The sequence below is a fragment of the Ornithodoros turicata genome, chromosome 1 (assembly GCF_037126465.1).
Source record: "Ornithodoros turicata isolate Travis chromosome 1, ASM3712646v1, whole genome shotgun sequence".
In the NCBI taxonomy this organism is placed as follows: Eukaryota; Metazoa; Arthropoda; class Arachnida; order Ixodida; family Argasidae; genus Ornithodoros; species Ornithodoros turicata.
In genome coordinates, this window is record NC_088201.1 from 189,491,306 (window position 1) to 189,503,602 (window position 12,297).

Below are 12,297 nucleotides of genomic sequence, written 5' to 3' on the forward strand. Positions count from 1 at the left end.
TAGCACTTGTGGAACCTAGACAAGTTTGTAGGCATATATAAGACATCATTATGTCATCAGCAGTCGTCTCTCTGCATTTTCATGTTTTGTGTACGCTTGTGGACTTGTTTGGGCGCCATATGCGGTAACGACGTGATGCCCCCTCTTTTCCCCTCTGCGCCAATAATTGTGGCACACTTTCCCTTGAAGCCTTACATGTTGCACCTTATTTGCAGACTGTCAGACTGCAGACTTATAAGACTGTCACCAGGCTACTCCTCTCTCCTCTTTTTCTGCCATATTTGTCACGCACTTGTAACACTCTTTCCAGAATTTTGCTATACAGGGTGTCCCACCGAAATAGGGCCAGGGGCTAATGAAAAAACAGAGTGATCTACACAAATGGAACCAACTGTACTTGCTTGGCTGTTGTGTGGTCTGTCTAATTTTTTTTTTCATCGCCCCTTGTCAATTAGTTAGCGGTAATTAATTTTCCAACTTTTTAATTATCGGTTTTAGCTCTCAGATGTCAATGAGGAAGTTGTAGTACATGTCGAAAAAGACGCAACTGAAGTGGTTCGAGGTTGCTATGGCTTGTGGTTTAGTTTTCTCCCGGGTTTAAAAATTGGTTTCTGAAGCCGCGCGCACCAAAGAGCGCTTCCCATAATTCGGCGCCCGCGTGCGACGATTGCAGTGCACTCTGATACGTGTGCCGTGAAACAGGTGAAATATCTTCCTCTTGTGTGACGTGGCCCAAGGATGGTCTCCAAGTGCTAATATCAAAGTCAATGTACGCCGGAGGGCGCTGGAATCGTCGCGCGCGGGTGCCGGATTGCCGGACTTTTAAGCTCGGGAAAAAACGAAACCACAAGCCATAGCGACCTCGAACCACGTCAGTTGTGTCTCTTTCGACATCTACTACAACCTCCTCATTGACATCTGGGAGCTAAAACCGATGATTAAAACGTTGGAAAATTAATTACCGCTAATTAATTGACAAGGGGCGATGAAAAATTATTTTTTTTGATAGACCACACAACTGCCAAGCACGTACAGTTGGTTGCATTTGTGTAAAGCACTCCGTTTTTTTTTTAGCCCCTGGCCCTCTTTCGGTGGGACACCCTGTATATGGTGTGTGTGTGTAATTACTGTCACTTGACGAATTGCGGACTCTGCACGCAAGCTTGCACTGAACTTGATTTCTGAATCGCTTTATGGTTTGTAGCTGCATGTGCTCACTGCTTAGTCACTGTGCTTTTCAGTAAAAATTACACCAATAGCTGAGTCTATCGGCTGAGCTCTTAAAAACCTTTGTAACATGTGGAACGGTCAAATTTTTCTTGTGTGAATGACAACCTACCCCCAGGTACCGTGTGTGCCTGGCACAGATCAAGCAACAGTAAATGTGAGTACAAATGCTACATGTCATGAAAAAATACAACTGACTAGGAGTACCCTGATCTCCAACACAACGGGTGGCTGAAAAATAGGTGGCAGAAAAAGTTGACTAGTTCTGGTAGACTGCCATTGGACCTTCTGGCATAATAACAAAAAAAAAATTACAATCAGAAACTACTTGCGGCGTGATGCCATGGCTAACACAGAGGTGCACTCAAGCGTCCTTTAGGTTCAGCAACATGGAGGCGAGGCTTCTTTTAATAGGTGGGAGCGGAGTGCCGAACTTGCTTGATGTGTAATCTGGAAAAAAGCATAAATGTAGACAATGCCAAGCTTGCAAGTGAACAGGTAAGCAAACAAAGTTCAAGCACTAAACATAAGGGATCAAATCCTAATGACTTACAGCATGTACGTCGCATCGTCAGCATGCATTTCACCGAGCAGCATCACGCCATGAATTCAACTGTGAAACAGCTACTGCTTTTCTCCTCATATCTATAGCAAATGTCTGCCAATATATCTACGTGCTCATCTGACCACACAAGAGTATAAAACGTGTTGAAAGTGACATGTTACAGGTAGCAATGCACCAGCATAGTATCTTCTACATAATCGGTAGTTTTAAACTCAGCTGAAATGGTTGAAAACTGAGAAAACTGAAACATCACATAACCACAAAATTTAAAAAATGCGAAAGGCCACTGGGCTTAACCATGAAAAGTCTAGAGTCTGTAAGTAGAAGTCTGCACCCTACTGATAAATGAAGGTGGACAAGCGGGAGGCCCACGGTACTTCTTTGGCAGTACCGAAGCACAGTTTTAAGCTGCTTGGTTGATCTGTGACATGGATTGGCTCTATCACGACAACGAATTTATGCTCGCCTTCGTTGTTCTTCCTTAAGGAAAAGGCACCACCCAAGCATCAGGTGCACATTTGCTTTGTATCGGTCAGACATGTGCAAGCAGGGCACTATTGCTACCAAACCACAGAGAACGTTTGAACAAGCATCCATTTCTGCTTTTGCCACGGGAAATTGTGGAATTTACAAGCACCACAGGTTTGACGCAACAGTAGGCTGAGCGCCTTATCTATTATGGCAAAGCTGGCAACGTGATGAGGGAACGTAGCTGGGCTAGTTGGAGCATACTGTTGACATAAAAGACTGCGAAAATAAAGGCATGGACATCCGGCTCTCTCCTGTCCATGTGTTTATTTTCGCAGCCTGTTATGTCATCAAAAATGGCAACATCATATGGACTTGGACTTGTTTCCCGTGGCTGTTCACAGCTTCAACAACATTCCAATGGTGCCAAATATTTGTGTCATTACGGCTGGGTTGTGCCAAAATTTGCACAAATTAGCAACGTAAATTTCTTTTCGCAACTACTGCCTCTAGACAGCGAACAGAAACAAATACCAACAGCGATGATTAATCACGTACACCTCGTTGCTATACTCTACAGACTACACATAATACGTATAGAACAGTCACAGATACAAGGAAGTAGCAAGGCCACATACCAAGAATCGCATTCAGGCGTGTCTTGTCAAGGCCTGGCTTCGTTGGAGCATCTTTCTTTACATTGGACGGTGTCCCATACAATGAACGGCCACGGAGGTCCTCAGCTGTGAAGAGTATCCGGGTAAGGTTTCGCGCAAACTTGCACCGATTCCCCTGGAATGTGTTGTGGAGCCTATCCAGGACAACTTTATCCACCAAGACGCCATTTGCAATGTCCACCTCCAGGATAAAGAATATGTCGCAAAATGAGTAACTTTTATGGCACGACCACCAGTGTGACAGTGCACAAAATCACTGTGCATCATAACAGCACGGATGACATGAATTGTGCTTTCTTTTGGCAGAAATGGCACTGCAAATGGTTGGGGCACACGAACTTACCAAACGTAACAGATTGAAGCATACAGACCTTTGTTTCGTCATGGCTTGTGGAAGTCACATTGTTGTTCTGGACCTTGCTGATGATTTTTTCAAGACGCTTCACCATTTTTGCTGCTTCTACACAAAAGAAAGTATTAGGTGCAGTGCAATTTATAATGACATAGCAAACAGCATTTGTGCAATAGTGTGCTGCAACATCATGAAGTACAATTGATGTGGACCCCCCCCCCCCCCGACAGGAAATAATGGCAAAATCTTTCACATTAGCCACTACGGGCACTTGGCATACCGTGTTTGCTTTCAGCCTCGTGAAGCCTAGCCTCCAAGTCCCTCATTTCATTGCGAAGTCGCTTTACCTCAGCTCTGTGTGTACAGCATTTCTCACTCTGCGACTGCAACAAAACAACAGGGTCACAAACTTCTAACTACATAGAAGTGACAACATTATCCCTGTCGTGAAACCGAAAGTGACTCGTACAACAAAGCAAGGTATTGCGAAGTGCAGGGTTCGTGCATGTTCACGAAAACATCGGCAAGTGTACAACAAAGCAACAAAAAAAGGCCCAATTAGTGGCATCATAATGTTACCGTGTTAGAACTCTTGTCAGGTGCTGTAGTGTGCTCACGTTCCCCAGATGATGACTGCTGTGCTAACTCCGTTCTTAATTTTTCCATTTTGTTCAGATCACCTTTGGAAGGAAAATACAACAATGTGAAGACAATCACACCATCACGAGACTGACAACATGTTAAAATACCCAGCACGTTCAACGCGTCCCAGTGCACAAGTAATGCAAAAAAAAAGGCAGTAATAAATTGGCACCACGGTGTAAACTGAATCTGTAATTTGTTCTTTGGAAGGCACGATGACGAAATAACGAGGAGGTGCATGTGAGATAACCGCGTCAATCACGGCAAAGCATCGGAGTTTCGAAACTACAGCCAGACCCAGCGTTTGATCAGTGTGCTTTACATTCTCAACGTAGTCACATGAAAACGGATGTGACTCAAAAACGAACATTGCAAGACATACCTGCTGCTACTAAATAGGCTGGCGAAGGCTCCTTCGAAGGATCCCACAAAATGTCGAATACTTTCCCGGTGTACCCGCCAACGGACGCGGGCTTCTTGGCGATAGTTGCAGCGATCTTACTGTCCAGGACACATGTGATGGGATATACGTCCCAGGCTTCCTCCGCCATCCATTTCACCAAAATGTGGCTCATGTTAGACAACACACCAGAACAATGACTGAAATACGAACAGCGATGACACACTCAAATCTCACGCAACAGAAAGGTAACGGCCTACGGCAACGGACGGATGCGGCCATGGCTATGTCAGTTTGCCAGTGCCAATGGACGATCCGATGATCGCCCTCTGAGTGCGCCGTCTATACAAAGCGTACAAAACGTTGTCTGCTTATAAAAAGTTCGCGGCAAACCTCAACATTGACACTACTAAGTACGTGCTATTCCCTCAAACAGCGACAAATGAAACGCAATATGTGACAGCATTTTGAAATTTGAAGCAACACACAAAATAGTGCAAAATAGCGCCAGCGCTTGTGTCTGCTCACCGCTCACGGAGTTTGTCTGCTTCCGCCGGTAATTTGTGAATTTGTGAAGAGCGGCGCATTTAACGTTTTAGCTGGTGGATTGGTGGTCGAGTTTTTCAAGAAACAGCGCCTGCCAATGAGTGACGGGGCAAAGCGATACAGGCGGTGGCTTTTTCACCCCGGTGAAGATATCCCACAGAGCACTTTATATCGTTGGGGTAACGAACCTGATCAACCGTCTACAAGCCAAAGCAACACCGATGCACCGGACACGAGCCCAAGCATCAGCGATGAAATGCCAACCCAGCCAGACACGGATTTACTTCAAACACGTAGGAGCGACGACGGCAGCCCAAGCGAAGATGAGAGAAATGGCGACAACACGGTGGGTACACAAATTGCCTTTGGTGCGTTTGGTGCAGTGAACATTTAGTCATAAACCGATACCGCCGCGGGCTAAAATAGACTCAAGGGGCTCATTTCGTTCGCCTGCACCTCACTCCCCGCTCCCTAAAGGGCGTCTTTGCATTTAATTTCCAGGCCACAGCACGGACACCACCTTCCAAAGACAATTCGTCCGATGATTTATCTTCAGTTAGTGACGACGAAGAGTTGCGCGGTGCCCACGCTACAAGTGATGCATCTGGTTCTCATCAGGACGATGAACTGGTAAGTTCGATTGGCTTTAGTTTCTGATTTCTCTGCTGCGAGATGGTAACTTGCTTTCATGTGGTGTCGCGTAATGCTGCCCTGTACAGTCATGTCTCACTTATCCGTAACCCGGTTACCCGGAAAACGCATCACGCGCCCTCCATTGCAGGGGACATACCTTTTACCACACAGTTTGTATTCGCTTGTCCATAATTCATTAACTGCGTCCAAACTCGAAACGAAGGGAACAGATGTCCCCACACCGTGTTATTGTGCCCCGGCTAACATGAAAGGCGTGACCTGACGCAAATATAGATGGGGGGTCCCACCTTCAATTTGACACTTCAACATGGAGGCCCAGGATGGTTTCTGTGTGGCTCAGTCCGTGGATATCTGAACTGCATGACAGGGCCGCGGCCCCGCGTGACTCAAGTATTGAGTTACAGAACATTATATGACCACCTTGATGTAAATCACGTGCCTGTCTTGTTTTCACATTTTTTGGCTATGCTCTGTAGCAGAGCTCCTGGGTGGTCAGAGAATGACACCTTGCAATAGATGTGTCACTGGGGTATACCGGGTCACCTGGGAGTCCAGAAGAGAAGAAGAGATTTATGCACTTCTTTTTTTGGGTATTGTTGTGCTCAGCTGTGCTTCTCCTCTGAGATTATTCTGGTCTTGCCATTGGGCGCTGTATCCACGGGTTCATCAAACCATCTTAGTAGTTCGACGTCCCCGTTCAAAAATACATTTCAATTTCTGCATCCCCCAGCCAAGACCTACCTTGCTGAACTTAACAGCGGCGATAAAAGGCGTATTATTTGTCGTCTGCAAGAGGGCGAACGTGGTGCCTGGGGATTTTATTATCTTTGCTTCTTTCGGAGAAGTAACGTGAAAGAAACTCAATACTTGTAGGTAATGAGAGGTCATTCTTTCTGTGTCGCAGGAACAAGTAAGGCATTCAGTTAGTTTTTCAGTAATGGGCACAACTCTATTATATACGGACTCTGCTTGTCTCCTGCTACAGATAAACGATACATGACTTATTCATATTTCTGAACCTGTTTTCTAGTTTGCATGCTACATATACTTTACTGTGGAGTTGCACAAAGAAATGTAGTTCTGAGTAAGTGTGTTGCTCCACCATACATTGATAACATATACATGTTCCTTTCCAGAACTCCGAACTTTATCCAGGCTCACAACTGAGCAAAGGAGAAAGCCTTCTTCTAATAATGGGGCATGCACTTCGTCACCACACGTCCAAGGAGGCAACGGAGTCGCTTCTCAAGCTCCTGCAGGCCCATTTACCAGAGAGCGCTGCAATTCCAACATCGAAGTACTTGTTTTTTAAAGAGTTCACGGGCAGCAAAGGGATGAGGACAGAACACTACTATTGTTCTAGGTGCCTTGCTTACCTGGGCAGAGGTGACGACAGTGAAGTGATGTGTGAAAAGTGCCAACAAACATACAGCATTTCCACGCTGACCAAAAAAGGCCACTACTTCCTGATGTTGGACCTCAAAGCACAAGTTAGTGACTTGCTGTCTGATCGCTCCGTAAACTTCAAGAAGCTTCCTCGAACTCTCTTCGTTAATATGGATCACATTACTACCAGCAGCGGCTACCACGATTTACCTCTCAAGGAGGATGACTTGACGGTCACGTGGAATACAGACGGTGTGCCGGTTTACAAATCGTCTTCATTTTCTATCTGGCCCCTTCTGCTACAAGTTAATGAACTTTCGCCAGAGGATCGATCCAAGCACACACTTCTTGCGGGGCTTTGGTTCGGTGAACTGAAACCCAACATGAACACGTTTCTGAAGCCCTTCGTTGATGTAATGAATGATATGCCTCATAATGGTGTGAAGTGGGTCGACAGTCATGGCGGTGAAATAATTTCACGTGTCTTCCCTGGACCTTGCACAGTAGACACTGTAGCAAGGGCGATGGTCATGGATATGACTCAATTTAATGGTGCTTGTGGTTGCGCATGGTGCCAGCATGAAGGCGAGGTGGTGGAGAAAGGGAATGGGTATGTTCGTGCATATTCCTCACGTGTACCTAGACCTGTTGCTAGAACAGACTTCTCCTTCCGCATGAATGCAACGAAGGCTGCCTCGACAGGTGAAACGCAGCTTGGTATCAGGGGCCAAACAGTTCTTCTTTTTTTGTCATTCTTCGTGTTCCCAACTGGTTTCGTCGTCGACTACATGCACGCTGTGTGTTCTGGCTTCGTCAGGCACACAACGTGCATGTGGTTGCAACACAAGGTCCCATACAGCATTGGTGGGTTACTTCCAGAGCTAGACCGAAGGCTTTCTGCATTGCAACCAATCTGGGAGTTTTCACGGCTTCCGCGATCACTTCAAGATAGGCATTACTGGAAAGCCTCGGAATGGAGGAACTGGTTGTTATTTTTTTCACCTGTTGTGCTACGGGGCCTGTTGCCCAATGTATACTACAACAACTGGCTGAAATTTGTCAAGCTTATGCATTTTTTTGCTTGCACAGTCTGTTCCTTTGTATCAACTGCGTAAAGCACGTAAAGAAATGCGCTCCTTTTTGAAAGAGTATGAGACATTGTATGGTTTGGAAAACATGACGTACAATGCACACTTGCTAAGCCACCTCGTTGATTCTGTGGAAACATGGGGACCCCTATGGAATTACTCAGCTTTCCCCTTTGAGGACTTAAATGGAAGGCTAACAAGACTTATCAGTGGAACAAGACATGCTGAAACGCAAATTGTTGACAAATTTTGTTTGTTGTCTTCGTTGCCACGAATCTGGAATGCCTGCGCACATTCCCGCAGGAGTGCTTCGCTGAACAAGCTAATGGACTACTTCCTGAAGGGCTATAACTTAAGAAAGTACTCGTCGAAAATGCCTGGTGTCGTACTCCACGGAACGGGGAAAGTGAGTCCACAGGGCTTACCTTTCACGAAGGTCAGCATTGATGGCTTCACATACTGCATAGATTCCTCCGACAAATCACAACGACTAAACTCCTACTTTGAAATCAATGGAATGTTTGGAAGGCTGCAGCGCATTATCTTGGCTTGTCAGGACGGGCACAATAGCTGCAATTGTACGAAACAAGTGGTATTTCGGTTTGCCCAACTGATGCCAAAGAGCAGGTTGCTAGATGTTGTTTGCAACAGTGTTAGAGTGGGGGAAATTGTAGTAGTTGCTGAAAGCAGTTCCATTGTTGAGACACCAGCAAAGGGCGTAAAAAAATGTGTTGCACTTGTGTGTGATGGTGCATTATTTTTGTGCTCTGTGCACAGAGCCTGGTCTTTGGAGACACGCTAGGCAGAGAGAACAGCTTATTCATGTCTATAAGAAGATGCAAATATTGAAACAAAAAATTCTAACAGTGTTATTCAATCTAAATGTGTTATCACAGTGTGCTAATAAAATGAATGTTTTCAATGTGACATGGCCATGTAACACTAGAACGCTGAAATATTTATTACCACCAAACGCACAGTGCTATGCCTACAGGCTTTTTTTAATTGGCAACACAGAGCATCACGAACGCAGTGATAGACAAAAAACTGACGGAATTTTTGTGGTACACGTGTTCGAAACAAGCAATACACTATTAGTAGCACCCATGTGTAACTCAGATACCACGGAAACTGCGTGCATTTCCTTTTTATCACGCTCTGTGAAGTGCGTGCTTCTAATAAAAATTACTCCTTGTATAGCACTGAACCAGTCGCAGTTGGGATGGTCGGGGTATCTCTCCTTCAAGTCAGCCACTCGGAATATTCGAGAACAAAGTCACCAGCCAAAACATAATTCGTTGAACTTCTGATTCCCCATACACGATAGATAGAAAGTAGATAAAGCTTGCTCCATTGGTAGCGTATAGAAAGTCTATAGAACATATTAGATAGAAAGACCTATCTGACTGCAATGCAGTTTCTATGTACTGGGTTGGGAGTAGACAAGGTAGATAGATACTCCATTGGAGTTGAATAGAAAGTAGAAAACTGTTTTCATAAGGAATACTTGCAAGCGTGTTTAATGAGGGCTTGGAAAAGGGTGAGTTCGGTCAACATTTCTTAGAAGGGTATATTATTTTGATCTGTAAAAACGAAGAAAGGAAAGAGCATCTCGAAGCCTGGAGACCTATTACTCTATTAAATGCGGACCACAAAATTCTTTCTAAATTATTGGTAAACAAACTGGCTGACGAAATAGCAGATAAAATATATCAATTCCAGTGAGCAGGTGTTACAGGTAGAAATATTCACAGAAAAACAGCAGAAGTCAGAGACACTTTAACATGGGCCGCTGACAGGAAGATAGGAGGCGTGGCGCTTACTATCGAACAAAAAAAAGCTTTCGACAATATTAGGCACGATTTCTTATTCGCCGAACTGCAAAAGATCGGTATTGATGCTGCTTTAGTGAACGGTATCAGAGCATTATATAAGGCGCCATGCAGTATGGTGGTCATCAACGGGTCAGTAAGTGGACCCTTTGAGGTTCAAACTGGAGTCAGACAGGGTTGCCCGCTGTCGCCTCTGCTGTATGTCGTGGCCTTCGATGCTGTCCTGAACCAAATCAATTATAAAGTTCCCGCTACAATTACCAAAGTCAAAGGAGAAAATAGAACGTTTCCGTTTAATAACAGCTCACATCAACCTCGTCCCCACAGTCTCGTCTTCCTCCTCCCCCTTGTCTTCCTCGTCGTCCTCTGCTTACAGTTCCTGTGCGAAGACCATCCCTCCTGGGATAATACTTTCAAATATTTCCTGTGGCGGCAATTTCTTTTTTGCCATTGTCATTTATGTACACAACGTTCTTGAGAACACCGTCTATGTGAGCAGTTCGTAGGACCCGAAATGGACCAGACCACCGTAATCGCTGCCCAGGAATATTTTTTTTCGCTAGCACCATGTCTTCTACTGCGACGTCTGGGATGCTAGGGTAATGTCTTTGGTCGAAACCTCTCTTCATCGCCTCTTTGTAGGTGTGTTGTTCGGGCTCTGTTTTTAGGCTCTCTTTCAGGACGATGTTGTCTGCTATGCCCAGTTGAGTGTCAGCGGGCAATACAGAGGGCACTCTGTGTGCAGCGAAGTTTTTAGGTTTCAGGTTTATTTGGTAATGTGCACGCGCAAAAGGGACACAGTCCCCGACATGGCGAGAGCACAGCCAATACAATCAAATAAACAAGACAGTGAAGACGATAATCTATTCGTATAAAGCAGTAATAAAATAATAAAGTAATAAAAGCAAAACAAATCTTTCAACAATACGTATTCATCGATCAATGCTCCGAAGAGCTACAAGAGAACACCTGCTAATTCTTTTCTGAAAGTTCGAACAGAGTCGCATTTCACCATTAAATCATAAAAGCTGTTAAAGTACTTAGCAGCTAAGAAAGACAATCTTTCTTCCCCATATTTCGTCCTGCATCTAGGGATACAAACCAGTGGAGCAGTACGTAAGAGATAAGGAACAACGAGAGTATTAATACCATATTTACTACAAAAAATGTCCGGGTTCTTTTTAAATTCCTTGAAAAATTTTAACACCAAGTTATGCTGATACATAGCCTGTACACTTAAAATGCGATGTTTTTTCATGATGTCACTTACAGGCGAAAGAAACGGCAGATTACCAACGGCCCGAACAGCCTTGTTTTGGGAGCGTTGAATAACTGAAAAATTGGTTGGGGACGTCGAACCCCAAACCAAAATACAGTACGATAACCGCGAGAACACCAATGAATAGTAAAGAATCAATTTAACATGCATGGGGAGTATCATTCGTGCTCTGTTGAGCAGCCCGATAGCCTTTGCGAGCTCCTGCCTCAACATTTGAACGTGACTATTCCAGGAGAGATTCTCTTGAAAAACAACTCCCAAAAACTTCAATTCATGTACACGCGCCACAGGGGCACCATTGAGGACAACATTTGGTTCAGAGACCAGCATTTTTCCGCGCGGTCTAAACAACATATACTTAGTCTTACTAACGTTAAGGCGCAAGTGGTTCGCTAGTAGCCAGCTACTCAAATCACTCAACAAAATGTTCAGTTTGTTTGCAACTGAATTTTCAGACTCACAAGGGAAAAATATATTCGTGTCGTCCGCATACAAGACGAAACTAACATCGCTCGACGCATTTACAATGTCGTTGATAAACACCAAAAATAGCGTGGGACCTAAAATGGACCCCTGTGGCACACCACTAGTTACAGGTAACGTTTGTGAGCGCACACCATTTACAACAACATACTGGGAGCGACCATGGAGATAGTCATTGAAAAGCTGATGAGCAATACCCCGGATACCATAGAACGATAATTTCTCCAATAAAATCTTGTGGCTTAAGGAATCGAATGCTTTCGCAATATCTAAGAACAAACCAGCTGTCATAAGACGATGTTCAAAATTTTCCAGAATTCGCTCTTTCACGAATAAAAGTGCAGATTCTGTGGAACTGTCTTTCAAAAACCCATACTGGGCAGTGGTAATTGCATTACATGACCGCAGATAAGAAACTAATCTATTGTTTAACAATCTCTCCACAATTTTCGAAAATAGGGGAAGAACAGAAATTGGTCGGTAGTTACTGAAGCCAGGTACACCACCTTTTTTAATTATGGGTGTCACCCGCGCGACTTTAAGCCCTTCAGGGAATACTCCAGTCGTAAATATTAAATTGCAAATATGAGTTAAAGGAAAGCTTAGTAGCCGGGCCACGAACTTGACTGGTTTAGGTTTGATATCATCATACCCAGCACCTGTTGATACATTGAGGTTCAAAATTATGTTATAAACCT

The 12,297-nt window shown here is 44.5% G+C and overlaps 2 protein-coding genes across 2 annotated transcripts; one reads left to right on the top strand and one right to left on the bottom strand.

The window, feature by feature from the left end:
• Positions 1-1,141: 1,141 nt before the first annotated feature.
• LOC135378884 (uncharacterized) lies at positions 1,142-4,604 on the bottom strand. Its single transcript, XM_064612045.1, has 6 exons — positions 4,314-4,604; positions 3,869-3,969; positions 3,570-3,672; positions 3,309-3,397; positions 2,899-3,118; positions 1,142-1,677 (listed from the first exon to the last, which is right to left on the bottom strand). The coding sequence occupies exons 1-6, from the start codon at positions 4,504-4,506 to the stop codon at positions 1,592-1,594; spliced, it is 792 nt and encodes a 263-aa protein (XP_064468115.1). The 5' UTR covers positions 4,507-4,604; the 3' UTR covers positions 1,142-1,591.
• LOC135392193 (uncharacterized) lies at positions 3,742-11,512 on the top strand. Its single transcript, XM_064622898.1, has 4 exons — positions 3,742-5,223; positions 5,379-5,507; positions 6,668-7,781; positions 11,349-11,512. The coding sequence occupies exons 1-4, from the start codon at positions 4,975-4,977 to the stop codon at positions 11,510-11,512; spliced, it is 1,656 nt and encodes a 551-aa protein (XP_064478968.1). The 5' UTR covers positions 3,742-4,974.
• The last annotated feature ends 785 nt before the right edge of the window (positions 11,513-12,297 follow it).

What these genes read in the sequence shown, in the direction of transcription:
- LOC135392193 (XM_064622898.1), top strand. Translation starts at nt 4,975, where the DNA reads ATGAGTGACGGGGCAAAGCGATACAGGCGGTGGCTTTTTCACCCCGGT. An exon ending in CTCATCAGGACGATGAACTG is followed by an intron (nt 5,508 to 6,667) that starts GTAAGTTCGATT and finishes GTTCCTTTCCAG; the next exon opens with AACTCCGAACTTTATCCAGG. An exon ending in CAAGGTCCCATACAGCATTG is followed by an intron (nt 7,782 to 11,348) that starts GTGGGTTACTTC and finishes TGACTATTCCAG; the next exon opens with GAGAGATTCTCTTGAAAAAC.
- LOC135378884 (XM_064612045.1), bottom strand. Translation starts at nt 4,506, where the DNA reads ATGAGCCACATTTTGGTGAAATGGATGGCGGAGGAAGCCTGGGACGTA. An exon ending in AGCCTATTTAGTAGCAGCAG is followed by an intron (nt 3,970 to 4,313) that starts GTATGTCTTGCA and finishes TTCCTTCCAAAG; the next exon opens with GTGATCTGAACAAAATGGAA. An exon ending in CTGACAAGAGTTCTAACACG is followed by an intron (nt 3,673 to 3,868) that starts GTAACATTATGA and finishes GTTTTGTTGCAG; the next exon opens with TCGCAGAGTGAGAAATGCTG.